Source organism: Arachis stenosperma, chromosome 5 (genome assembly GCF_014773155.1).
Source record: "Arachis stenosperma cultivar V10309 chromosome 5, arast.V10309.gnm1.PFL2, whole genome shotgun sequence".
In the NCBI taxonomy this organism is placed as follows: Eukaryota; Viridiplantae; Streptophyta; class Magnoliopsida; order Fabales; family Fabaceae; genus Arachis; species Arachis stenosperma.
Genome location: NC_080381.1, coordinates 50,863,423 through 50,891,344, shown reverse-complemented (window position 1 = coordinate 50,891,344; position 27,922 = coordinate 50,863,423). Strand labels below are relative to the sequence as shown.

Genomic DNA, 27,922 nt, shown 5'->3' with positions numbered 1-27,922 from the left:
AAATATCTTATCTAACTTCTTATCTTCTTATCTTTTCAAATTTGATTTTAATATCTTTTTCAACTAATTATTTGACTTTTTGTTTGTTTCTTATCTTTTTCAAAACCACCTAACTACTTTTCCCTCTTTAATTTTCGAAAATATCTCATTCCTTTTTCAAAATTCTTTTTAAATTAATTGATTGTTTTAAATTTTAATTTTAACTATATCTTATCTTTAATTTTCGAAAATCGTTAACTACTTTTTCAAAATTATTTTCGAATTCTCCCTCTCTTCTCTTCTTCTATATATTTATTTATTTACTAACACTTCTCTTCACCTTTCTTCATCTCCAATCACTGCCTATATCCTCACCCTTGTGATTGGATTCTCCACTTTTATTCCTTTCTTCTTCTACTGATAATAAGGATCCTCTTTGTCCAGATATAGAGGATTCTTCTTCCTTTTCTTTTTCTCTTCTCTTTCATATGAGCAGGAATAAGGAAAAAGGCACTCTTGTTGAAGCTGATCCTGAACCTGAAAGGACTCTGAAGAGGAAACTAAGAGAAGCTAAATTACAACAATCCAGAGGCAACCTTTCTGAAATTTTTGAACAAGAGAAGGAGATGGCAGCCGAACCCAACAACAATAATGCAAGGAGGATGCTTGGTGATTTCACTAAACCAACGTCCAAGTTTGATGGAAGAAGCATCCCAATTCCTGCCATTGGAGCAAACAATTTTGAGCTGAAACCTCGATTAGTTGCTTTGATGCAACAGAACTGCAAGTTTCATGGACTTCCATCTGAAGATCCTTATCAGTTTTTAACTGAGTTCTTGCAGATTTGTGAGACTGTTAAGACGAATGGAGTAGATCCTGAAGTCTACAGGCTCATGCTTTTCCCTTTTACTGTAAGAGACAGAGCTAGAACATGGTTGGATTCACAACCTAAAGATAGCCTGGACTCTTGGGATAAGCTGGTCACGGCCTTCTTGGCTAAGTTCTTTCCTCCTCAAAAGCTGAGCAAGCTTAGAGTGGATGTTCAGACCTTTAAACAAAAAGATGGTGAATCCCTCTATGAAGCTTGGGAAAGATACAAATAGATGACCAAAAGATGTCCTTCTGACATGTTTTCAGAATGGACCATAATAAATATATTCTATTATGGTCTATCTGAGTTCTCTAAGATGTCATTGGACTATTCTGCAGGTAGATCCATTCACCTAAAGAAAATGCCTGCAGAAGCTCAAGAACTTATTGACATGGTTGCAAATAACCAGTTCATGTACACTTCTGAGAGGAATTCTGTGAATAATGGAACGCCTCAAAGGAAGGGAGTTCTGAAATTGATGCTCTGAATGCCATATTGGCTCAGAACAAAGTGTTGACTCAGCAAGTCAACATGATTTTTCAAAGTCTGAATGGATGGCAAAATGCATGCAACAGTACTAAAGAGGCATCTTCTAAAGAAGAAGCTTATGATCCTGAGAACCCTGCAATGGCAGAGGTAAATTACATAGGTGGACCTTATGGAAACACCTATAATTCATCATGGAGAAATCATCCGAATTTCTCATGGAAGGATCAACAAAAGCCTCAACAAGGCTTTAATAATGGTGGAGAAATAGGCTCAGCAATATCAAGCCTTATCCATCATCTTCTCAGCAACAGACAGAGAATTATGAACAAAATACCTCTAACTTAGCAAATTTAGTCTCTGATCTGTCTAAGGCCACTTTAAGTTTCATGAATGAAACAAGGTCCTCCATCAAAAATCTGGAGGCACAAGTGGGCCAGCTGAGTAAGAAAATCACTGAAACCCCTCCTAGTACTCTCCCAAGCAATATTGAAGAAAATCCAAAAAGAAAGTGCAAGGCCATTGATATAATCAATATGGTCGAACCTAGAGAGGAAGGAGAGAACGTGAATTCCAATGAAGAAGACCTCATGGGACGTCTCTCAAGTAAGAAGGAGTTCCCTATTAAGGACCTAAAGGAATCTGAGGCTCATATAGAGACCATAGAGATTCCATTAAATCTCCTTCTGCCATTCATGAGCTCTGAAGACTATTCTTTCTCTGAAGAGGATGAAGATGTGACTGAAGAGCAAGTTGTTCAATATCTAGGAGCCATCATGAAGCTAAATGCCAAGTTATTTAGTAATGAGAGGAAGCATGAACAGCTTCTCTCAATGCAGAATCAAACAGAGCCCCCACAGTCAAACTCTAAGTTTGGTGTTGGGAGGCCACAACCGAACTCTAAGTTTGGTGTTGAACCCCCACATTCAAACTCTAAGTTTGGTGTTGGGAGGTCCCAACAATGCTCTGAACATCTGTGAAGCTCCATGAGAGCTCACTGTCAAGCTATTGACATTAAAGAAGCGCTTATTGGGAGGTAACCCAATTTTTATTTATCTAATTTTATTATTATTTTATTGTTATTTTGTGTTTTATTAGGTTCATGATCATGTGGAGTCACGAAAAAATATTAAAATTAAAAACAGAATCAAAAACAGCAGAAGAAAAATCACACCCTGGAGGAAGGACTTACTGGCGTTTGAACGCCAGTAAGGAGCATCTGGCTGGCGTTCAACACCAGAACAGAGCATGGATCTGGCACTGAACGCCAGGAGCAAGCAACATCCTGGCGTTTGGATGCCAGAAATGTGCTTTGAGGAAAGCTGGCACTGAACGCCAGTAACAAGCATGGAACTGGAGTTCAACGCCAGAAACATGCTACACATGGGCGTTGAACGCCCAGAACATGCACCACTTCGGCGTTTAAATGCCAGAATTGCATGGAAAGGCATTTTACATGCCTAATTGGTTCAAGGATGTAAATCCTTGACACCTTAGGACATATGGACCCCACAAGATCATCTCAGGATCTGTGGACCTCACATGATCCCCACCTACCTCACCCTCTCTCTCCATTCATGGTCATCCCTTCTATTTTCCATTCACCACTCACATCCATCCATCTCTTTCCCACCCAATCCCACCCATATAGCCAAATACACACATCCCTCTATCTCTTCCATATCTTCTTCTTCTTCTTCTTCTATTCTTTCTTCTTTTGCTCGAGGGCGAGCAACGTTCTAAGTTTGGTGTGGTAAAAGCATAGCTTTTTTGTTTTTCCATAACCATTGATGGCACCTAAGGCCAGAGAAACCTCAAAAAAAAGAGAGAAAAGGGAAGACAAAAGCTTCTACCTCTGAGTCATGGGAGATGAAAAGATTCATCTAAAGGGTCTATATCTCAGTGGTAGAACATTTGACTACAAATCAAGAGATCCCTGAGATACCTCAGGGGATAAATTTTCCTCCATATAATTATTAGGAGCAACTAAGGATAAGAGCACCAAAATCACTAAGGATCATGCAACAGAGGCAAGGAAGAGACATAAAGGAGCTCAAAAAGCACCATTGGTCCTTCAAGAAGACGCCACCCTCACTAAGGTGGATTCATTCCTTAACCTCCTTGCTCTTATCTTTCTGTTTTTCGATTTTTATGCTTCATGTTTGTATTTTGTGTCTCTACTTTATGATCATTAGTATTGAGTAACTATGTCTTAAGGCTATGAATAATTCCATGAATCCTTCACCTTTCTTAAATGAAAAATGTTTCTAATTCAAAAGAACAAGAAGTACATAAATTTTGAAATTATCCTTGAATTTAGTTTAATTATATTGATGTGGTGACAATACTTTCTGTTTTCTGAATGAATGCTTGAACAGTGCATATTTTTTATCTTGTTGTTTATGAATGTTAAAATTGTTGGCTCTTGAAAGAATGATGAACTAAGAGAAATGTTATTGATAATCTGAAAAATCATGAAATTGATTCTTGAAGCAAGAAAAAGCAGTGAAAGAACAAGGCTTGCGAAAAAAAAAGTGGCAAAAAAAATAGAAAGAAAAATAAAAAACAAGCAGAAAAAGCCAATAGCCCTTAAAACCAAAAGGCAAGGGTAAAAAGGATCCAAGGCTTTGAGCATCAATGGATAAGAGGGCACAAGGAAATGAAATCCAGGCCTAAGTGGCTAAATCAAGCTGTCCCTAACCATGTGCTTGTGGCATGCAGGTCCAAGTGAAAAGCTTGAGAATAAGTGGTTAAAGTCGTGATCCAAAGCAAAAAGAGTGTGCTTAAGAGCTCTGGACACCTCTAACTGGGGACTCTAGCAAAGCTGAGTCACAATCTGAAAAAGTTCACCCAGTCATGTGTCTGTGGCATTTGTGTATCCGGTGGTAATACTGGAAAACAAAGTGCTTAGGGCCACGGCCAAGACTCATAAAAGTAGCTGTGTTCAAGAATCAACAAATTTAACTAGGAGAATCAATAACACTATCTAAAATTCTAAGTTCCTAGAGAAGCCAATCATTCTAAACTTCAAAGGAAAAAGTGAGATGCCAAAACTGTTCAGAAGCAAAAAGCTACAAGTCCCGCTCATCTAATTAGAATTAATATTCATTGATATTTTGGAATTTATAGTATATTCTCTTCTTTTTATCCTAATTGATTTTTAGTTGCTTGGGGACAAGCAACAATTTAAGTTTGGTGTTGTGATGAGCGGATAATTTATACACTTTTTGGCATTGTTTTTAGGTAGTTTTTAGTATGATCTAGTTACTTTTAGGGATGTTTTCATTAGTTTTTATACTAAATTCATATTTATGGACTTTACTATGAGTTTGTGTGTTTTTCTGTGATTTCAGGCATTTTCTGGCTGAAATTGAGGGACCTGAGCAAAACTCTGATAAGAGGCTGACAAAGTACTGCTGATGCTGTTGGAATCTGACTTCCCTGCACTCAAAATGGATTTTCTGGAGCTACAGAACTCCAAATGGCTCGATCTCAATGGCTTTGGAAAGTAGACATCCAGAGCTTTCCAGCAAAATATAATAGTCCATACTTTATTCGGAATTTGACGACGTAAACTGGCGCTCAACGCCAGTTCCATGCTGCATTCTAGAGTCAAACGCCAGAAACACGTCACGAACCAGAGTTGAACGCCCAAAACACATTACAACTTGGCGTTCAACTCCAAGAGAAGCCTCAGCTCATGGATAGATCAAGCTCAGTCCAAGCACACACCAAGTGGGCCCCGGAAGTGGATTTATGCATCAATTACTTACCTCTGTAAACCCTAGTAGCTAGTTTAGTATAAATAGAACTTTTTACTAGTCTATTAGAGATCTTGGTTCCATATTTGGATTTTGACATCCTGGTTTTCGTTTTGGGGGCTGGCCATTCGGCCATGCCTGAACCTTGATCACTTATGTATTTTCAACGGTGGAGTTTCTACACACCAAAGATTAAGGGTGTGGAGCTCTGCTGTACCTCAAGTTTCAATGCAATTACTACTATCTTCTATCCAATTCAATTTATTCCTGTTCTAAGATATTCGTTGCACTTCAACTTGATGAATGTGATGATCCGTGACACTCATCATCATTCTCACCTATGAACGCGCGTGATTGACAACCACTTCCGTTCTACCTTAGACCGGGCGCATATCTCTTGGATTCCTTAATCAGAATCTTCGTGGTATAAGCTAGAATTGATGGCGGCATTCATGGGAATCCGGAAAGTCTAACCTTATCTGTGGTATTTCGAGTAGGATTCCGGGATTGAATGACTGTGACGAGCTTCAAACTCTTAAAGGCTGGGCATTAGTAACAGACACAAAAGAATCACTGGATTCTCTTCGAACCTGATTGAGAACCGACAGATGATTAGCCGTGCTATGACAGAGCATTTGGACCTTTTTCACTGAGAGAATGGGATGTAGCCATTGACAACAGTGATGCCCTATATACAGCTTGCCATAGAAAGGAATGATGAAAAACTAGAAGGAAGAAGTAGGGAAGCAGAGATTTAGAAGGAACACAGCACCTCCATACACCTATCCAAAATTCCCACCATTGGATTACATGAGTAACTTTATCTTTATTTTATGTTTAATTACTATTATTTGATTTTCGAAATTCCATAATCAATTATTATCCGTCTGACTGAGATTTACAAGGTGACCATAGCTTGCTTCATACCAACAATCTCTGTGGGATCGACCCTTACTCACGTAAGGTTTATTACTTGGACGACCCAGTACACTTGCTGGTTAGTTTAGCAAAGTTGTGGAAAGAAAGTGCTGAGTTAACAGATGCACATACCAAAGAGCCATTATTGATGATCACAATTTCGTCCACCAACCTCATATTATTTTTCATGATCCACTTTTTTTCTTATTTGAACTTGATGCTCAATATGCTCTTCATGCTTTGATTTTACTCTTGCATCAAGTATTAGTTGATATGCCCTTTGCCTATATTGCTTTCTCACTTACATGCGTAGCTAACATGTAGTGAGAACCCTACTTTTATTTGGCATTAGCCCCCGCCTATATTTTCTTTGCTTTGATATCTTTGTTATAGGCTTAATTTTCTTTCTTTTTCTCTCCTTTTAGGTTGGCCACCAAGAAGGAAAAAGGAAAAGTTTCTAAATGGGGCGACAAACAAGTCATCCGAACAATCTTTTGAAGAAACTCATCATTTGTTTCAACCCATCCACCTTGCTCTTCTTTGCATGCACAGAGGACGGTGCAATCTTTAAGTGTGGGGAGGTCGTCTGACCGACTTCCGTGGGTAACAATTTCCTTTTTCAACACCAATGTTAGCTAGTTGTTGCATTGCATGATAGGTTGCATGTTACTTAGAATTTGAACATATTTTTACCACTTCTTTCTTATTAGGACTATGATGGTGTTTTTTTGCGGAAAATGAATTTCCAACACACAAATCCAACCGGCAAGTATACCGGGTCGCATCAAGTAGTAATAACTCACTTAGAGTGAGGTCGATCCCACAGGGATTGATGGATCAAGCAACTTTAGTGGGTGATTAGTTTAGTCAAGGTAACATTGATGAATTGAGTGAAATTGTAGCCAACAGAAAGTAAATAGCAGTGAATTTAAAATTGCAGAATGTAAAATTGCAAGTAACTTAAAGAACAAGAAAGTAAATTAGCTGAAATTTAAATTGCAAGAAATGTAAATTGCATGAAAAGTAAAGGGACTGGGGTGCTGGAAATTAAATAGAGCAATAGATCAGAACTCAAAACTCTTGTAGCAAGCTTAAATTGCAGGAAAATAAATTGGGAGCAATGTAAACAGAGAAGCAAAATTGCAGTGAATCGGAACTTAGAGCAATTGCAGAGGAATTAGAATTGTGCAGGAAATGTAAATGAAATTTGCAGCAAGCTTAATATAAATTGAATTGAGGAACCAAACAGAAAGTAAAATGCAGCTCAATTGCAATAGCTAAAGGAAAGTTGAAGATCTCAGGGGTTGGATGAGACTAGAGAACAAGTCTAGATCTCACTCCCTTCCTTGATCCAACAGAAAACAAGTTTGCAGAAGAAAGAAGAATGGAAGTAGCAAATGAAAACTCAAATTCAATCCTCAATTTCTTAGAATTATGCAGGAACGCAAAACAAAGAGAAATCTCAAAGGAAGAATGAAACAGAATTCCTTCAATTCTCCACCCAAGATTCAAACTCAAAAAAGAAAAACTAAAGAGAGAGCTCTCTACTACTCCTAATGCTCCTTAGTGGAGCTAGCCTCCTTTCTAAAATGAAAATGATGCCTTTTTATAGGCTTTTACAAACATGACAAATGAAAATGAAATTGAAAGCAAATTAAATTTCAAAATGAAAAATCCTAATCTAACTGATCCTTGTGCCTTTGAGTGATGTCAATTGGGCTTTGCTTGCTTTGGAGTGGAATTGGGTTGAAGATGGATCCGGATGGCCTTAGTCTTGAGAAGAAATCCGCTTGCAATTTAGACCTTGGGGTATTTACGTTTGAGTCAATGTTTGAGGCAAACGTTGATTCGAACGTCTTCGTGTGTGGCATTATGCAGAAGGCCATTTGCTGTCATCCATGTTTGAGTTCACGTTTGAGTTTGGTGTTGTGATGCCATGGCTTCTTAGCCTAGTTTTACTAGCCTTTTTCTTTGATTTTCATTGAGTTTTATGCACTTTCTTGAGCCACAAGTAAGCCATTTGGGTGGAATTTCATGTTTCCTTAGATTCAATCAACCATGAATGAATTGATGCATTTTCATGAGTTTTTGTGCCATAATTGCTTATATGTCAAGAAGAAGAACTCTCATGATTATAGCATAGCTTTGATGCAATTGTTGATTATGATAGGTGACCAAAAGGCTTGGAGAAAGGTTGAAGAAAGAGGCAACAAGAAGGCCATGAAAGGAAGCAAAGGAAAGCAACGTTGGAGCCAAAGTTTGGTGCTCCAACGTTGTTGGAAACGTTGCTCCCCACAGCCTGAAGGGGTATACTTACAACGAGAATAACTTGAGCTACAGAGCTCCAAATGAGGTGATTCCAAACGCATTGGAAAATAGAAATCAAGAGCTTTCCAAGCATATATGGCACTACATGGTGGACATAAAAATTGAGGGAGAAAACTGCCCCGAAAAGTGCATAAACAAACATGACACCAACCTGTAGTAAGGCCAGCTGACCTCTGCACCTTCGATGGAGTATAACTCGAGCTGTGGAGCTCTAAATTATGCGCTTCCAACGACATTGGAAAGTATGGGGTGGACAGCACATTCAAGCTTTCGAAACTGGCAATGTTCCCAACGTTTGCGCCAACGTTTGCCTCAAACGTGAGGTCAAACGTTGGCGCCATAAAAGCTAAGAAGATCATCCCTGAGCATGGTAACGTTTGCACCAACGTTTGTCTCAAACGTGAGATCAAACGTTGGTGCCATTTTAGCATGGAAGAGCACTCCTGTTTGATGCTTTGGATGAGCCACGTTTGCGCCAACGTTTGCCTCAAACGTTAGGCCAAACTTTGGCTAAAAGAGTAGCATGGGAAGGGCCACGTTTGAGCTCACGTTTGACCTCAAACGTTGGCTCAAACGTGGATGGCAGCAAAACATGGCCGAGCTGCATAATTGGCACACGAAGGCGTTTGAGTCAATGTTTGCCTCAAACGTTGACTCAAACGTAAATCCCCAAGGCCCAAGTTGCAAACGGATTTAAGGCCCGATCCGACACAAAACTCATCGGCAAGTATACCGGGTCGCATCAAGTAATAAAACTCACAGGAGTGAGGTCGATCCCACAGGGATTGAAGGATTGAGCAATTTTAGTTTAGTGGTTGATTTAGTCAAGCGAACAAGAGTTGATTTGAGTGATTTGTATCCGGCAGAAGCTAAATTGCATGAAATTTAAAAGGGAGAGGGATAATTGCAGTAAATTAAAGAGAACAGGGAGTAAACAAGCTGAATCTTAAAGTGCAAGTAATATAAATTGCAGAAACTTAGATTGCAAGAAATGTAAATGACTGAAACTTAAAGTGCAAGAAATGTAAATTACTTGAATTATAAAAGGAATTGGGAATTGGGATTGCAGAAACTAAACAAGAGAAAAGTAAATTGCAACAAGCAGGAAAATAAAAGATGAATTTAATTGCAGCAGGTTTCAAACAAAAAATGTAAATTAGCTTGAAGAAGCATTCAACAGAAGAATTGAAAGTGGAAACCGGCAGATCTCAGGACCAAGAGACTAGATAACTAAGTCTAGATCTCAATGCCTTCCTAGATCCAAATTCAGAGAGCGATTGCAAAATTAAAGAAGAGATCGATGTAGAAAAGTAAATCCAAAGTTCAATTTCTCAAAATGGTTCGGTAAATCAAACAGTGAGGTAAGATTGAGACAGAATTTCCTCAATTCTTCAACCCAAGGTTCAAACAAGTGTGTAAGAAATGAAAACAAGAAATCCAGAGGAAGAGAATTCAATTCCCCTCCCAGAAACTAACAACCAAAATGTAAAGTGAGCTCCCTACTGTGAGTACTATGAAAATTCTAAAGAAAAGCTTTAAAAGGAAAAGCTCCTCCTGGTGGATTTGGTGGATTGGTTGAATGTTCTTCCATATCTTGAAATTCTTCTTCTGACTCCTCCTCTCCAACAATGTTTTTTCCTCTTTCAGCTCATCTTAATCTCCTGAGGGTTCTTTGGTCAGCTTCAGATAAAATGGGAATAGCTCTCCCTGTACCTGACATACAAACACAGCACAAGAAACACAGAACCAGAAAATAGTGGAACTTCAATCTGTTGCTAGAATGAAGTTTTGGTTAGCTTAGGCAAATAATCAAACAGTTAATGTGTTAGTGAAAAGGAAAAAAATGCTTAATCTAGATCTCCACTTCACTTAATCATTGTCAATCTATTTCAATCCCCGGCAACGGCACCAAAAACTTGATGTGCGGAAAACGATCCGACACAAAACTCACCGGCAAGTGCACCGGGTCGCATCAAGTAATAAAACTCACGGGAGTGAAGTCGATCCCACAGGGATTGAAAGATTGAGCAATTTTAGCTTAGTGGTTGATTTAGTCAAGCGAACAAGAGTTGATTTGAGTGATTTGTATCCGGCAGAAGCTAAATTGCATGAAATTTAAAAGGGAGAGGGATAATTGCAGTAAATTAAAGAGAACAGGAAGTAAAGAAGCTGAATCTTAAAGTGCAAGTAATATAAATTGCAGAAACTTAGATTACAAGAAATGTAAATGACTGAAACTTAAAGTGCAAGAAATGTAAATTACTTGAATTATAAAAGGAATTGGGAATTGGGATTGCAGAAATTAGACAAGAGAAAAGTAAATTTCAACAAGCAGGAAAGTAAAAGATGAATTTAATTGCAGCAGGTTTCAAACAGAAAATGTAAATTGCTTGAAGAAGCATTCAACAGAAGAATTGAAAGTGGAAACCAGCAGATCTCAGGACCCAAGAGACTAGATAACTAAGTCTAGATCTCAATGCCTTCCTTGATCCAAATTCAGAGAGCGATTGCAAAATTAAAGAAGAGATTGATGTAGAAAAGTAGATCCAAAGTTCAATTTCTCAAAATGGTTCGGTAAATCAAACAGTGAGGTGAGATTGAGACAGAATTTCCTCAACTCTTCAACCCAAGATTCAAGACAAGTGTAAATGAAATTGAAAACAAGAAAACTAAGAGGAAGAGAATTCAATTCTCCTTCCCCAAGACTCTGAATCTCAAAATAACTCAAAACCAAAAGCTTTCCAAAACTGCCCAGCAAAACTAAAAGAAAAACTCCAAAAGGAAAAGCTTCCCGAAAACTTAAATTCTAAGCTATTTATACACTTTCTTCAAATGATCTTCAAGCCTTGAATTGGGCCCTTGCTCTTGATGGAATTGGGTTGACAAAAGCCTCTGTTGATTGCTCTTGGTGTTGGGGAGAAATCCGTTTGCAACTTGGGCCTTGGGGATGTACGTTTGAGGCAAACGTTGACTCAAACGCCTTCGTGTGCCAATTATGCAGCTCGGCCTTTCTACTGTCATCCACATTTGAGCCAACGTTTGAGGTCAAACGTGAGCTCAAACGTGGTTCCCTCCAAGCTTCTCTTTTGGCCAACGTTTGACCTAACATTTGAGGCAAACGTTGGCACAAACGTGGCTCAACCAAGGCATCAAACAGAGTGATCTTCCATGCTAAAATGTAGCCAACATTTGACCTCATGTTTAAGGCAAACGTTGGCGCAAACATTGCTGTGTCCAGGGGTGTTTTTCAGCTGCTACTCACGTTTGAGTTCACGTTTGAGGCAAACGTGAGCTCAAACGTGAATCCCTTCTTTCCAAGCCCATTCTTGCAACCTTCTTCCAAGCTTTATTCCACCTTTCATCAATCAACAATTGTATCAAAGCTATGCCATAATCATGAGAGTTATTCTTCTTCTTGTCATATAAGCAGTTATGGCTCAAAAACTCATGAAAATGCATCAATTTATCTATAGTTGATTGAATCAAAGGAAACATGAAATTGTACCCAATTGGCTTACTTATGGTTCAAAAAAGTGCATAAAATCTATTCAAAACAAAAGAAAAAGACTAGTGAAACTAGGCTAAGATGACTTATCATCACAACACCAAACTTAAAGCTTGCTTGTCCCCAAGCAAGAAAAGAATTTATGCTCAACAATTCTTTTAGCTTAGAATAGATTGAAGAATAACATGTAGTGTCCTGTGAGTGAAGTGATTAAGTGACAGTGGGGTGAACTCTAAATTATATGCTCATGCAAGGGTTTCAGTGCTTACTAGTCCCCACATCTTGGAAGTCTTAGGTCTTAGGACTTTCATCCAAATGGTATCATGGAGATCTCTCTATAGGTAATCACCTTGAAGCAGCTTATAGTTTATGTGCTTTGGCCTTGACTCTAAGTGTCATGTCTCAAAGCGGCTCTTTAGATAAGCTTTCAATCAATACTCCTAAACCAGTTGGTTTTAAGGTATTAGGTGTTAAAGCACCCCTAAGGATTTATTTGCTCAAGCCTCTCTCTTTGACACAATTTGACCACAAGCATTTACTAGGATAACAACTCTTTGAGTTTTTTGTTTCTTCTCTTTTTTTTTTGCCTAGTAATTGATGCTCAGAGCCTTGGGCCATGTTCTTTCATTTTTTATATTTTCTTTCTTTTGTTTGCTGCTTCTTGGATCAATAAATGTTTGAGAATCTCCACAATACTTCTTTGAACTCTACGCCCTGCCTATGAGCTCCCATGCAAGTTTTCATAAGCATGCAACCTCAATACATAATTATACAACTAGAACCACCACTTCCCCTAATCTTTTGCTTACCTCAAAATGAATTTTTGATTCCTCAATCCTTCTCTTCAAAGAAATGTTTTCTATTTATATTTTTCCAATCCTTGAGTGCAAGCAAATTTTCAAGTGTATGGTGCTATGATATACCAAACATCTTAGTTATTGAACTACAAGGAAATTATACTGAACAGGGGTACAATATCACTTTCAATCATAGCAGTTTTGAATATAAGACAATCACTTAACAATACAACCTTTTGGAGTTTACTTGCTTCACTCCTTCTCAGCACCATTGTTGATCTTTGCATCCCTCTTTGTCTCTTTGGTTGATGGTGCTTAATCCTTCCTTAGATTCAAGTGACTGCCTACAATAAACTTTGAAAGTTGCTTGTTCCCCAAGCACTTGAAAAATGGTTAGCATGCATGAATTATTTGTGGGCTTTTGAACTTACTTTGGTGTGAGAACACCAAACTTAGTACCTTGCCAATAGTTCTCATGCATCAAATTGACCATATGTGGAACTCTTTTTCTTTGCTAAAGGCAATAAGACTAAAAACTAGAAAATAGACATTGGTTAAGTAGTTTCTCTGATTGCTTGGAGCTAGCAACCCTTTATGCAGAAGGTGAGAATATATTTTTAAATGAGATTTTTGGTGGAACACCAAACTTAGCATTCTTCATTCTCCCTTTGTTTTGTTGTGCAACACCAAACTTAGCCCCTTGCAATATAGATAAAACTACTTAGCCTCTTTATTGAAATAGCTACGAAAAGAAAACTACCTCAGGTTGGGTTGCCTCCCAACAAGCGCTTCTTTATTGTCACTAGCTTGACATCTTGTTCTTTGATCATAGAGGCTGAAAATCATAGTGCCTTAGCTTTTCTCCTCTTATTGTGAACTTCCTTCCAGTCTCCTCCATTTCTTGGTGCTCTTCTTCAGAAATTCCAGAGGTAGAGAACTTTCTCCTGGTTTATGCCATACAACCAAAATAGCAAAGATACACAGAACACTATGTAGCTTGAGTGCAGTGAGAGTTAGTAGAGACAAAGTCTCAAACAGTTAGTGTGCAAGTTAGAAATAAAAGAAACAGAAAAGAAAAAGTGCTTGATTTAAATCACCACCTCACTTAATCATTGTCAACCTAATCAATCCCCAGCAACGGTGCCAAAAACTTGATGTGCGAAAAATGATCTGACACAAAACTCACCGGCAAGTGCACCGGGTCGCATCAAGTAATAAAACTCACGGGAGTGAGGTCGATCCCACAGGGATTGAAGGATTGAGCAATTTTAGCTTAGTGGTTGATTTAGTCAAGCGAACAAGAGTTGATTTGAGTGATTTGTATCCGGCAGAAGCTAAATTGCATGAAATTTAAAAGGGAGAGGGATAATTGCAGTAAATTAAAGAGAACAGGAAGTAAAGAAGCTGAATCTTAAAGTGCAAGTAATATAAATTGCAGAAACTTTGATTGCAAGAAATGTAAATGACTGAAACTTAAAGTGCAAGAAATGTAAATTACTTGAATTATAAAAGGAATTGGGAATTGGGATCGCAGAAATTAGACAAGAGAAAAGTAAATTTCAACAAGCAGGAAAGTAAAAGATGAATTTAATTGCAGCAGGTTTCAAACAGAAAATGTAAATTGCTTGAAGAAGCATTCAACAGAAGAATTGAAAGTGGAAACCGGCAGATCTCAGGACCCAAGAGACTAGATAACTAAGTCTAGATCTCAATGCCTTCCTAGATCCAAAGTCAGAGAGCGATTGCAAAATTAAAGAAGAGATCGATGTAGAAAAGTAGATCCAAAGTTCAATTTCTCAAAATGGTTCGGTAAATCAAACAGTGAGGTGAGATTGAGACAGAATTTCCTCAACTCTTCAACCCAAGATTCAAGACAAGTGTAAATGAAATTGAAAACAAGAAAACTAAGAGGAAGAGAATTCAATTCTCCTTCCCCAAGACTCAGAATCTCAAAATAACTCAAAACCAAAAGCTTTCCAAAACTGCCCAGTAAAACTAAAAGAAAAACTCCAAAAGGAAAAGCTTCCCGAAAACTTAAATTCTAAGTTATTTATACACTTTCTTCAAATGATCTTCAAGCCTTGAATTAGGCCCTTGCTCTTGATGGAATTGGGTTGACAAAAGCCTTTGTTGATTGCTCTTGGTGTTGGGGAGAAATCCGTTTGCAACTTGGGCCTTGGGGATTTACGTTTGAGTTAACGTTTGAGGCAAACGTTGACTCAAACGCCTTTGTGTGCCAATTATGCAGCTCGGCCTTTCTGCTGTCATCCACGTTTGAGCCAGCGTTTGAGGTCAAACGTGAGCTTAAACGTGGTTCCCCCCAAGCTTCTCTTTTGGCCAACGTTTGGCCTAACGTTTGAGGCAAACGTTGGCACAAACGTGGCTCAACCAAGGCATCAAACAGGGTGATCTTCCATGCTAAAATGTAGCCAACGTTTGACCTCACGTGTGAGGCAAACGTTGGCGCAACCGTTGCTGTGCCCAAGGGTGTTTTTCAGCTGCTACTCACGTTTGAGTTCACGTTTGAGGCAAACGTGAGCTCAAACGTGAATCCCTTCTTTCCAAGCCCATTCTTGCAACCTTCTTCCAAGCTTTATTCCACCTATCATCAATCAACAATTGTATTAAAGCTATGCCATAATCATGAGAGTTATTCTTCTTCTTGTCATATAAGCAGTTATGGCTCAAAAACTCATGAAAATACATCAATTTATCTATAGTTGATTGAATCAAAGGAAACATGAAATTGTACCCAATTGGCTTACTTATGGTTCAAGAAAGTGCATAAAATCTATTGAAAACAAAAGAAAAAGACTAGTGAAACTAGGCTAAGATGACTTGTCATCAGACTACTTGGTTAGGGTGATTATTTCTTTTCCAAGAAACTGTTTTAGGGCACCCTACCCATTTGAAAAATTTTGTTGAACTTGCTTGAAAGAATTTATTTTGGAATATGGTTTTTGAGCTAAGAACACAAGCTTGTGAGTTTTGAGCCTAATTGTGTGGTTACATCTTATAACCACTTATTTCCATTCTTGTGTGCATTGTTCTCTTTCTATGACTGTAATCTTTGATTTGTTTGATTCTTTATGTCCATTATTCCATGTATTGATGCATTTATATGATTGAGGTCATTGTTTCATTTAGCTCACTTACCCAAATAGCCTTACCTTTTATCAACCTTTGTTAGCCAACTTTGAGCCTACGATTAACCTACTTGTTCTTAATTTTAGCACATTACAAGCCTTAAAGCGAAAAATAATAAATGTCCTTTATTTGGATCTTTGATTAGCTTAGGTTAGTGAGTGTGAGTATCATTCAAGTGTAGGGAAACTTGGGACATTAGTTGGGATAAAAGGGTGTTTTGTATTTCTATCAGGAATTTAGGGAATTAGGTACATGCTCATGTATTAATTATATGTAAAACCATATGCATTGATGCCTTCGTATATGCTTTGTTGTGAAAAATAAAAGAAAAAAATGATAAAGAAAAAGAAAAAAATATATATGAATAAAAATAAAAAAATATAGAAAAAGAAAAGAAAAAAGAGAAAAAAAAAGCAATAAAAGGGGACAAAATACCCCAAAGTAAAGATTAATAAAGGTCAATGCATATGTGTGGTAATCAAAAGAAAATGCATGAGTATGTGAAAAAGTGAAGAATGGGTAGTTAGGTTAGCACTTAAATTGTATAGGTTGCCATAGGTTAGGTGGGAAATTTAAGTTGATCAAAGATTCAAATTCTAGTCCACTTAACCATATACAATCCTACCTTGACCCTAGCCCCATTACAACCTATGAAAAGACCTCATGATGGATGTATGCATGCATTGAATAATTGTTGATTGTTAGATGAAAAACAAATTTTGGAAAGCATGAGTAGAGGAGAATTGATTCGTCAACCCTACACACCGAGCGACTAGAGTGCAAACACTTTTGGTGAGGATTCGATGCTCAATTCCTTGTTCCCGGCTTTCATGAGCTTTCTTCCTGCAAGTCTACTTGAACTTCATTTTGATATTTGAATTGGTAGGATTCATGAATTGTTATATGATCTTGGCCCTACTTGTGCATGTATGTCTTGGAGATTGATTTACTTTTAACTAAGTAGGTAGGATCATTTTGCATTTAGTTGCATTCATTTAGATAGGATGCACATAGATAGATTGTATTGAATAAACGTTCATACCCCTTTTCTTGTCCTTCTTGGTTTAGCATGAGGAAATGCTATTGTTTAAGTGTGGGGAGGTTGATAAACTCAATTTTTAGGGTTTATCTTGTGTTGAATTTAGAGGGTTTTGTCAACTTGTCTCCCATTTATTCACTAAAATAGCATGATTTTGTAAATTCTCCTTTAATTGTGCTTAAGAGTGAAAACATGCTTTGTGTCTTAAAATAGCTAAATTTAATTCACCTTGATTCCATTAGATACCTTGATATATTTGGAATAGAGGGAATGAAGAAAAAGCATGTAGAAATAGAGAACTCATGAAGAAATGAAGGAATCGCAAAGCTGTCAATCCTGACCTCTTCGCACTTAATCGATCATAACTTGAGCTACAGAGATTCAAATAAGGCGGTTCTAGTTGAGTTGGAAAGCTAACATCTGGGGCTTCAAAATGATATAAGATTTGTCATCGTTTCTTGGTGTTTAATAATGCGTACGCGTGATGTACACATATGCATGGGAAGCTGCATGTGACGCACTAAAGGCAACTCGTGGCCAGCGGTTTCTGAAGTATTTTGGACCCAATCCAACTCATTTCTGATGCTATTTAACCCAAGGATTGAAGAGGGATGAACCATCTAGTTATTTAATTAGTTTTAGTTTAGTTTTCATGAGGCTTTAGTTAGTTTCTAGAGAGAGAAGCTCTCTTTTCTCTCTAGAATTATGGTTCTTAGTTTTAGATTTAGATCTCTTTCTTATCTTGCTTAATTTCCTTTTTCATCTTTAATTGTTCCATTGTAGTTGTAGCATTCTACTTCTCTTGTAGTTTTTTTGTATTGTTAATTGTAGTTTATAAATTCTTTTGTAGATCTATATTTCTTCTCAATGCAATTGGTAAGTTCTTTGTTATTTCATAATTGTTTTGCCTTTCTATTGTTAATCTCTTGCTTTTGTAGTTGTAGATTCATTTAATTCTTGCAATTAATAATGTTTTTCTTCATTTCCTTCTATGTGATTGTTGAAATGTTTCTTCTAGTTATGAGGTAGGTTTTGTTCCTCTTGGCTTTGGTTGAGTAATTAGTGACTCTTGAGTTATATAATTCTTTTAATGATTAACAATTAGAAGTTACTAATTAATTTGAATGCCACTAAAGCTAGCCTTTCATTATGAGTTGACTAGGACTTGTGGACTCAAGTTAATTAATCCACTTGACTTTCCTCCATGGTTAGAGGTTAGCTAAGTGGGAGCAATGAACAATTCTCATCATAATTGATAAGGATAACTAGGATAGGACTTCTAGTTCTCATACCTTGCCAAGAGCTTTCTTACTTGCTAGTTTATTTCTTTTGCAATTTGCTTTTCTTGTTTCTTATCTCAAAAACCCCAAACATACTTCATAACCAATAGTAAGAACACTTTATTGCAATTCCTAGGGAGAACGACCCGAGATTTGAATACGTCGGTTATTTTTATAGGGGTTTGTTTTAGTGACAACCAAATTTTTGTGTGAAAGGATTATTGTCGGTTTAGAAACTATACTTGCAACGAGATTTTATTAGTGAAATTCTATACCATCAATTTTTCCTTCATCAACGTGACATATAATCAGGATCATGAGTGCTCTCTATGTTATTGACACATTGCCAATTTTCAAATTGATCAGGATCTACAGTTGGATCTGGCCTCGGAATTGTGCCGCTGATAAATCCAAGCTTTGTTTTGGCGTTTAGGGCTTTTTTATGGTGCGACTCTAAGAGTAGTAGTTTTTCTTAGTGAGTTGCTGAATGATGAAGATCTGCCGTAAAGAGTGCAAATGGATTTGCCATTTTAGGATCAATGAATCTTGGGGTAGTAAGATTCAGAACGTCTTCTCTAACCTCGTTGATCGGAGCTTCTTGCTTTCACTACAGACAATCACAAATCGATGAAACAATCAAACTCTCATCAAACTTTCTTGTGAGAGTTTATAAGAAGAGGAATATTCTAGAAGAGTATGAAGTTTGCGAAAGAATGTTGTAGAAAGGAATGTCTTCTGATACCATGTTAAAAGGTGAGAGAGAGAGAAGAATTGGGGGAAAGAAAATGAATTAGTTGTATTGATTGAAACTCTAGCTAGCGGTATATATATATGCACAGAACAGTAACTGAAATCTATCTAAACAATTGCTCTAACTAACTTTAGTGAATAATCTAGCTATGCTGATAGGATTAACCAAATATTATTTAAACACAATTGTATTCATTATTCGGGATAACTTTAACATTTGTTGAGAGATATCAACTACAAACAAAACACACAAACAATTATCTGCAAAAAAAAAATTCAACATACAAATAATATTAAATATTTTTTATAAAGTTACATCTTAATATTATGGCGCTATCGCCGCCCGTTCCTGTGGCGTAGCTCTTGCATTATTATGGCGCTATCGCCGCCCGTTCCTCCGAAGGGTCGGGTCTTCGTGTGTCGATGGGGGGACCTTCGCCGCCCCCCTTGCGAGGCGACGGAGGCTACCCCCTCCGCTCCGGCAGCCCGGCCTTGGTCGCCGGGACCCAGTACGACTTCCATTTAGACGTTCCCACAGACGGCGCCAATGTTCGTTCGTCGGCTTCCGAACAGGTCGGGTGAACAGAGGATGCAAAGGTGGATAGGTGAGGATGTCTTAGTCCTGGTCGCACAGATTGTGGGTCTGCCGAGCTAACGAGCACTCGGGCTGGTGAACGGACGAGGGGGGTGCCACCTGCAAAGACACTCCGACGCTCAAGTCAGTAATGTGCAGGCGGGCAGAATAATGGGGTGAGAGAATGTGACATACCTCGGGGGAAGAGCCAATCTTCCCCTTATATACATGTCAGTAGTGGGCCCCTTATGGGACAGGCCCATATTTCCGAGGACGCTGTCCTGCGGCCGTGTGTGAACCGTACAGGACGCGTGTCCGGGTCGGTTGGAGGGCGCGTGTCCGGGTCGGGTATTGCTTGGGTCGGCCCGGCCCAAAGTTGATTCTGGGCCGGGCCGTAACAGTGCCCCCACGCGCCAATGGTAGTCGTGGGAGCTACCAATGGCGTGTCGTCTCGCATCTCGTCTGGTCGGTCGCTCGTGGGGAGGACGTGCCCCCAAGGCACGTCTCTTGGTTGCTCAAACAACCGTTTCATCGCTTCGTTTCCTGCGCCGAGCATTGAATGCTCATAATGGGGCAAAAAACCCCGTTTGAAAAGACCATTTTGCCCCCAGGCGTTTCGCGCTCTGGAGGCAGTTTTTAAACGAGTGGTTTTGATATTTCTGCACTTTATGCACTTTTTTCGCACTCCCTATTCTCTCTTCTTCCTCCTTGCTCCAAGGCTTTGCTGTGGTGCCTCCGTTCGTGCTTCTTGCATTTTCCCAGATTCAACTTCATCTTTCTTTCATCGATTCAGGTAACTCTTGGATCATCCCTTTTTATGCATTATTTCTGTGCGCTTGTTGTTTGGTTCTTTGAAGTTATCGTGTAGTTTCTTAGTTGCGAGTAGACGTGTTAGGGGAAAAAGTACCATTCCAGGGTAGGTTCTTTCTCGCTCTTTTAGCCATTTAGTCTTGTTTGGCCTTAGTCGGGAAGTCGTGAGGGTGGTGTGTGCGTTCGGCTTGAGCAACCGATCTCTTAGACTAACTGGATGGTACCCCCATGTAGGTATGGCTCGCACGGTCTCCCGGGCATCCGTTAATCCTGCGGCGTACGACCAATACGCTTGGGTCGTCTCTGATATAAGGGATTCCCCCAATCAAATGGGTGAGGAGGAGCTCACCGAGTTCCGACAAGCCGGATATCTGTGCGGCGGGACTGACGAGGAGGCCAACTATGATGTCTTCGTCCCGGCTCCTCACGAGCGTTTGTATGAAATCAACTTCCAACCCCGCCAGGTCGCCGACTGGATTTGGTTCTATAAAGCCATGTTCACCCAAGTCGGGGTCCGCATTCCGTTCTCCGCCTTTCAGATGGCGCTCTTAAACCGAATCTCCGTGTCACCGTCGCAGTTGCATCCGAACAGTTGGGCTTCTATCCGCTGTTTCGAGATGGTCTGTGAATATCTCGAACTGCCGGTGTCCGTGGATGTTTTTCTCTTTTTCTTCAACCTCACAAACCCTTCCAAGGAGGGAAAACATAGAAAGGGGTTCATGTCCTTCCGGGCTGCTCAGGGTCGGAAGATTTTCGGCTTGTTCGAAGATTCTTACCATGGGTTTAAGGACAAGTATTTTAAGGTCCGCCCGGCCAAAGGTCGTCACCCCTTTTGGTTGTCTCTGGAGGGGGTACGGCTCATCCTGACTTATTAGAGCTTCGGGGCGGGAGCCAATAGTTTTATTAAGGTGGTTTATAAAAACATGTCGGCAGTAGATCAGCAGATTGCCGAGGTGCTAAACGCAGTTTTTGGGAAGAACCCGGTAAATCCCCATCTCCTTATGGGTGACCGGGAGTCCGGCCGTAACTATATTTGTGAGATGCTTTTCACTTTTCACTTTATCTTTTTTCCCTTTTGTTGGTATTATGTGACGATTAACCGACCTCCTTTGTTTTCCTGCAGTGGATATGTCTGCGTCAGTGACTGGTCTTCCCAACCTGTTTCAGACTTTCCTTGGTGGTGGTGATGATGAAGAGGATAATGATCAATTTGTTGCTGAGACGTCCGCAGCTCCCCTAGAGGACAAAACTTCTTCAGGGCAGGAGGCCGTTGTTGGGGGGACCGGGACCTCGACGCAAGCCGCCCAGGTCGAGGTCGGGAAAACGGTTCATGACTCTCCCCCTCGCGAAGTGGTAGGTCAAGGGGGTTCGACGTCTGCTCCTGACGATGACGTGGAGGTGGTCGTCCCTACCCCTAAAAGGAAGAGGACGGCGTCTTCTAGCCCCGAGGGGGTCCTCACCGTCATGGAGAGGAATTTTGATGCAAGTAACTTTATAGATACCCAACTCATTCCTGGCACTGAGGAGTACTTCCATGAGTCTTCCCTTGCCGGGCAGGCGAGGTGGATGTACCGAACTCTTCTGCGGGGCGCCGTGATAGCCCGGAAGGCCGAGTTTGAGCTGTCCGGGATGGAGTCTCTCCGTCGGAAATTGGACTCCGCTGGGAAGGCCAACAATGAATTGAAAAGGGAAGTGGAAACTCTCCGGCAGCAGTTGACTCAATCTTCGGAGAAGTTGGACGCCGCCGAGAAGAAGGCTACCACCGCTGAGCAGAAAGCTACCTCCGCCGAACAAAAGTTAACAGCTGCCGAGAAAAAACAGAAAGAGTCGGACGCGACGATTGAACGTCTGGTCGAGCGTGAGATGGCTCTGGAGAAACAGGTCGGCGAGGCGCAGAAGCGTACGGCCGAAGTCGAGAAGGAGAAGCAGACCGTGGAGGCCGATCTGGCAACGTGGAAGGCCAAGTATAAAGACGTCGTCAAACAGGGTAAAGGCGCGATTTTGGGCACCGAGGAGGCCCTGAAGGCTCAAATTAAAATTGTTGCCCCTGAGTTCGACACGTCGGCAATTGGCGTTTTTAAGATTATTAAGGATGGCCAGGTTGTTGATGTTCCGAAGAAATGAACTCTTTGTTTCATCGTTTTTGTTTAGCCGTTTTGTTTTGGCTTGTAGACAGTTGTTTTTAGCCGTTTTGGCTTACGAACAGTTTAATCTTAGCCGTTTTAATTTTGGCTTGTGAACAATGGCTCTTTGGCCGCTTGCTCGTGTTGTCGCGATGACGTTTTTCTTTCTTGTCCGATTGTGTTATCGTTTTTAGTAACCGTTTTTGGTTTATAGTTGTTTATATCGGCGGCCCGTGGGCTCTCGTGTAGTTTCTCGTTACAACGGTAGTTGATGACCTCCCAGGGTGATCAGTCCCGGGTTAGGTGTCGTTGCTAGTCACGACAAGATGATTTATCTGAAAAACGGAGGTAAAATAGAATGGAGAATTTGCACAAGTGTATCTTATTCGGTATCCACATAAAAGACTTGAAAGTTACTATGAAATTCAAATGGCAAATTAACTACTTAGCTAGATTAGCCGGCAGGTTGCTGCGTCCTCTAGGAGTAGAATCTTCTAAGGTTGTCCGCGTTCCATGTTCTCGGGACCTCCTTGCCATCGAGCCTTTCTAACTTAAAGGCCCCTTTTCCCATCTCTTTCTTGATTCTATATGGGCCTTCCCAGTTGGCCGCTAGCTTGCCTTCTCCTGGGGTCGGCAGGCCGATATCATTTCGCCTCAGGACGAGGTCGTTTGCCCCGAATTCCCTCTTGAGCACTTTAGTGTTTTAGCGGAGCGCCACTCTTTGTTTTAGCGCCGTTTCTGTCAAGTGGGCCATTTCTCGGGCTTCCTCTATCAGGTCCTTTTCTACAGTTTCCTCTACTCCTTTCAAAAGCAATCGCGGGCTTGGTTCACCGATCTCCACGGGTATTACTGCATCCACCCCGTACGTTAGTCGGAAAGGGGTTTCCTTGGTGAAGGATTGCTCGGTTGTTCGATAAGACCAGAGGACCGATGCCAGCTCGTCGGCCCAAGCACCCTTTTTGTTGTCCAACCTCTTTTTTAGCCCTGAAAGGATAACCTTGTTGGCGGACTCCACTTATCTGTTCGTCCGAGGGTGTTCTACCGAAGAGAACCTTTGCCTTATACCTAGGCCGTTGAGAAATTCTGTGAACTTTTTGTCAGCAAATTGTGTGCCGTTGTCCGAGATGACGACTTCTGGTATCCCGAACCGTGTTATCACCTGCCTCCACATGAATTTTCTGCAATTGGCTGAGGATATGCTAGCCAATGGTTCGGCTTCTATCCATTTGGTATAGTAATCAATTGCCACTATGAGATATTTGACCTGCCCAGGGCCGACAGGGAAGGGCCCTAAGAGGTCGATTCCCCATTGAGCGAATGGCCGGGAGGTCGTCAGCAAGCTCAACTCGTTTGCCGGTGCCTTGGCAAAGTTGGCGTTCTGTTGGCACTTTATGCACTTTTTGAGAAACTCTTTGGAATCTGCCATCATCGACGGCCAGTAGTACCCAGCTCGGATCAACTTCCTTGCTAGGGCTTTTCCTCCGATGTGGTGCCCACAGCAGCCCTCGTGGACTTCCCTGAGGACGTAGTCCGTTTGGTCGGGGTGTAGGCACTTCAGTAGGGGCTGGCTGAGCCCTTTTCTGAACAGCTGTCCTTGGATGACGGCGTATTTGGCCGCTTCTCTCCTTAATTTCACCGCATCCTTTTCGTTACCAGGGACTTGGCCGTGTTCTAGGTAATTGGTGATGGGGTCTAGCCAGGAAGGACTTAGGGTTGTTATGTGTAGTGCAATTGCAGGTTCCCTTGTCATGCCTTGGATGAGAGACCGGTTTCCCTCCCCTGGCTTCGTGCTGGCTAATTTTGATAGGAGGTCTGCTCGTGTGTTCCTTTCGCTGGGTACATGCTGGACCGTGACCTCGTCGAACTTTTGGCTCAAGCTTTTGACCTTTTCCAAGTACTTCTGCAACAAGGGGTCCTTGGCTTGATAGCTGCCGTTTACCTGGGAAGTGACGACTTGGGAATCGCTGCATACTTCCAGCCTTTTTGCGCCGACCTCTGTTGCTAGGGTCAAGCCTCCTATGAGGGCTTCGTATTCCGCTTGGTTGTTCGAGATGGGGAACTCGAATCTGACCGATTGTTCGTATACGACCCCGTTTGGACTTTCTAGGATGATCCCGGCTCCTCCGGAGGTCTGGTTGGAGGCTCCGTCCACATGGAGCTTCCACCGTGTACCCATGTCTTCGCCTGGGTCTCCTGTTACTTCAACCAAAAAATCCGCCATCGCCTGCGCCTTGATGGCTTGCCGGGGCTCATACCGTATGTCATATTGAGAGAGTTCGATGGTCCAAGTCATCATTCTTCCCGCCAGGTCGGGTTTTTGGAGAACTTGTCGGATCCCTTGGTCCGTTCTGACGACCACTTGGTGACTCTGGAAGTACTGTTTTAACCTTCTCGAGGAAGTTAGGAGTGCTAAGGCTAGCTTTTCCAACTTGCTATATCTTAACTCTGCTCCTTGTAGGGCCCTGCTTATGAAGTAGACTGGTTGTTGGGTCCTCCCGTCCTCCCGCACTAGTACTGCGGCCAGGGCTTCGCTTGTTATAGCGAGGTATAGGTACAGTGGTTCCCCGTCCCTTGGCTTCCCGAGAATGGGAGGTGCCGCTAGGATTTCCTTGAAGTGTTGAAAGGCTTCTTCGCACGCAGGTGTCCACTCAAACGCCATCCCTTTCTTCATGAGGTTGAAGAATGGCAGGGCTTTTGTCGCCGAGGCCCCGAGAAACCGGGAAAGTGATGTCAATCGCCCTGCCAACCTCTGGACGTCCTTGACACAGCCCGGGCTCTTCATCTGAAGTATTGCCTGGCATTTCTCCGGGTTGGCTTCTACCCCTCTCTGAGTTATCATAAATCCTAGGAACTTGCCGGCTTCCATGGCGAAGGCGCACTTGAGGGGGTTCAGCCTCATACCATGTTGACGGAGGGACGCAAACACACTTGCCAGGTCATTTAGGAGGTCGTCAGGTCGTGTCGTTTTTGCCAGGATGTCGTCCACGTAAACTTCGACCGTTTTCCCTATGAGGTCGTGGAATATCCTGTTCATCAGCCTTTGATATGTCGCCCCTGCATCTTTCAAGCCAAACGGCATTACCTTGTAGCAGAAAGTTCCTCCTAGCGTTATGAACGCCGTTTTGTCTTCGTCTGGTCGGTGCATCGGTATCTGATTGTAACCGGAGTAGGCGTCCATGAAACTCAGATACCGGTACCCCGCCGCAGCGTCGACGAGTGCATCTATATTGGGGAGGGGGAAGCAATCTTTGGGGCATGCTTTGTTAAGGTCAGAGTAGTCCACGCACATTCTCCACCTGCCATTGTGCTTTTTCACCAGCACCACGTTTGAGAGCCACGTCGTGTAATCCACTTCTCGTATAAAGCCTGCTTCTAGGAGGCCGGCCGTTTGCTTGGCTACCTCCTCTGCCCTTTCCGCCGACATCTTTCTTCTCCGTTGAGTAACTGGGCGGGCTTCTGGCTTGACGGCTAGGTGATGAGAGATGATTTGTGGATCTATGCCCGGCATGTCGGCTGGTGTCCATGCGAACAAGTCCCTGTTGGCCCTTATCATTTCAATCAAAGGCTCCTTCAGCTCATGTGGGAGGTTCTTGTTAACGAATGTGAACTTCTCCCCTTTGTCACCGATGCTAAATTTCTCCAGGTCCCCTTCTGGTTCCGGCCTCTGCTTGTCCTCTACTCTGGCATCAAGGTCGGCTAGGAATACGCCGGATGCTTCTTTGGACTTCTTTCTGAGGGAAAGGCTGGCGTTGTCACAAGCGACCGCCGTCTCGAGGTCTCCTCTTATGGTCCCTATGGACCCATCATCGGTGACAAACTTCATAACCAGCAGCTTGGTATTGATTATAGCTTCAAAATCATTGATTGTTTTTCTTCCCAAGATGATGTTGTAGGCCGTGGAATCTCGGAGGATTACGAACTCGGCCATCGCCGACCTTCGGCCTTGCATCTGTCCCACCGAGATTGGCAGGGAAATGACTCCGTCTGGTTTGATGAAGTGGTCGCCTAACCCGATAACCCCGTGCTGGTGAGTCGTCAGGTCGGCGTCTTTCAGCCCCAGTGCGTCGAACACGTTGCGGAACATGATGTTTGAATCAGCCCCTGTGTCGACAAGGATCCGTTTGACGAGGCCGGTTCCCACTCTGGCCGTTATGACCATGGGAGGGTTTTCCGGGGCGTCGCTAAACCATTGGTCTTCTGGGCCAAAAGAAATGGATGGGGGTTTTTTGGTACTCTGCATCGGTGGAGATGAGATCGCCAGAACCTTGGCGTCTTTCTTGTGTGCCGATCGCGACTTTGGTGCAGTGTTCTTTGCCGTTACCACGTTTATCACAGTGAGGCCGTGGTCTCTGTCTTCGGGCTCTTGTCGCCGCTTGGCCGAGCGTGTTCTTCCTTCCTCGTCTTGATCGCGATAACGCCTTTTCGGCTCCCTGATGAGATGGGAGAACGCTGCCAGCTTTCCTTCTCTTATTGCTTGTTCTAATGCGTCCTTCAGGTCGAAACAGTCCTGTGTTTGATGGCCATATCCCTTATGGTAATCGCAATAAAGGTTCTTGTTTCCACCCGTGCGGTCCTTGAGTGGTCGGGCCTTCGGAAGAATTCCCTTTTCAGCTATTTGTTGATAGACTTCCACGATGGGGAGGGTGAGTGGAGTGTAGTTAGTAAACTTCCCGACTCGAGGGAACGGCCTAGGTGCTTTGTTTGATGCCTCCTCCCTGGCCTTCTCTTTCGCTCTCTCCCTGTCGCCACCGGACTGACGAGCCTGGCCGTAACCGGACTGCCGCTTATTGGCAGCCACGACTCGGCTGACTTCCTCATCGTTTATGTACTCTTTGGCCACCGTTTGGATTTCATGCATCGTCCAAACCGGCTTCGTGGTAAGATGTTTTCGGAAGTTCTCGTTGAGGAGGCCGTTCGTCAGGCAGAGACTGGCCACCGAGTCGGTTAAGCCGTCGATTTCCAAGCATTCGTCGTTGAACCGATCTAAGTACCTCCTGGTCGGCTCTCCCTGTCTTTGGGTCACCCCGAGAAGGTTGATAGGATGCTTGGCCTTTGCTATTCTCGTCGTAAATTGAGCCAAGAATGCGCGGCTGATGTCTGAGAAATTGTAGATGGAGCCTTGAGGGAGGCCGTTAAACCATCTGATCGCTGGTCCTGCTAGGGTCACCGGGAAGGCGCGGCATCTTACTTCGTCGCCTACTCCCTCTAGATTCATCCTGGCCTCGAAAGCCGTGAGGTGTTCTAGAGGGTCTTGAGTTCCGTCGTACCTCATGTCCGTTGGCTTGTCGAAGTGTTTCGGCAGCCGGACCTCGAGGATAGATCGGTGGAACGGGGTGGCGCCCATTATCACGGGTTGTCGTGTTCTTCCGTCTTCGCGACCTCTTGTCGCTCGATGGGTCGGTCCGCCGCGGGAGTAAATGATCGTGTCATTTCGTCTCCTCACTATGGGTGACTCCTCCCGCGAGCTCTCCGCTTCCATCCGCGGGCGGCTTCGGTAAGAGTCTTCTTCCTCGCTCCCGGGAGACGGGGTATAGTTCGGATCGGTAGAGCGTCC

The 27,922-nt window shown here is 42.1% G+C and overlaps 1 protein-coding gene and 1 non-coding gene across 2 annotated transcripts; both read right to left on the bottom strand.

Annotated features, from left to right (window-relative positions):
• Positions 1 to 1,004: 1,004 nt before the first annotated feature.
• On the bottom strand, positions 1,005 to 1,108 carry LOC130983334 (small nucleolar RNA R71). Its single transcript, XR_009087330.1, has one exon. It is a non-coding gene; the product is annotated as a small nucleolar RNA R71 (small nucleolar RNA).
• A 21,963-nt stretch (positions 1,109 to 23,071) lies between these two features.
• LOC130980786 (uncharacterized) lies at positions 23,072 to 25,150 on the bottom strand. The gene is made up of 3 exons (XM_057904431.1): positions 23,633 to 25,150; positions 23,434 to 23,527; positions 23,072 to 23,352 (listed from the first exon to the last, which is right to left on the bottom strand). Exons 1-3 carry the CDS (start codon positions 25,148 to 25,150, stop codon positions 23,072 to 23,074), a joined length of 1,893 nt encoding a protein of 630 aa, XP_057760414.1.
• Between the last annotated feature and the right edge of the window lie 2,772 nt (positions 25,151 to 27,922).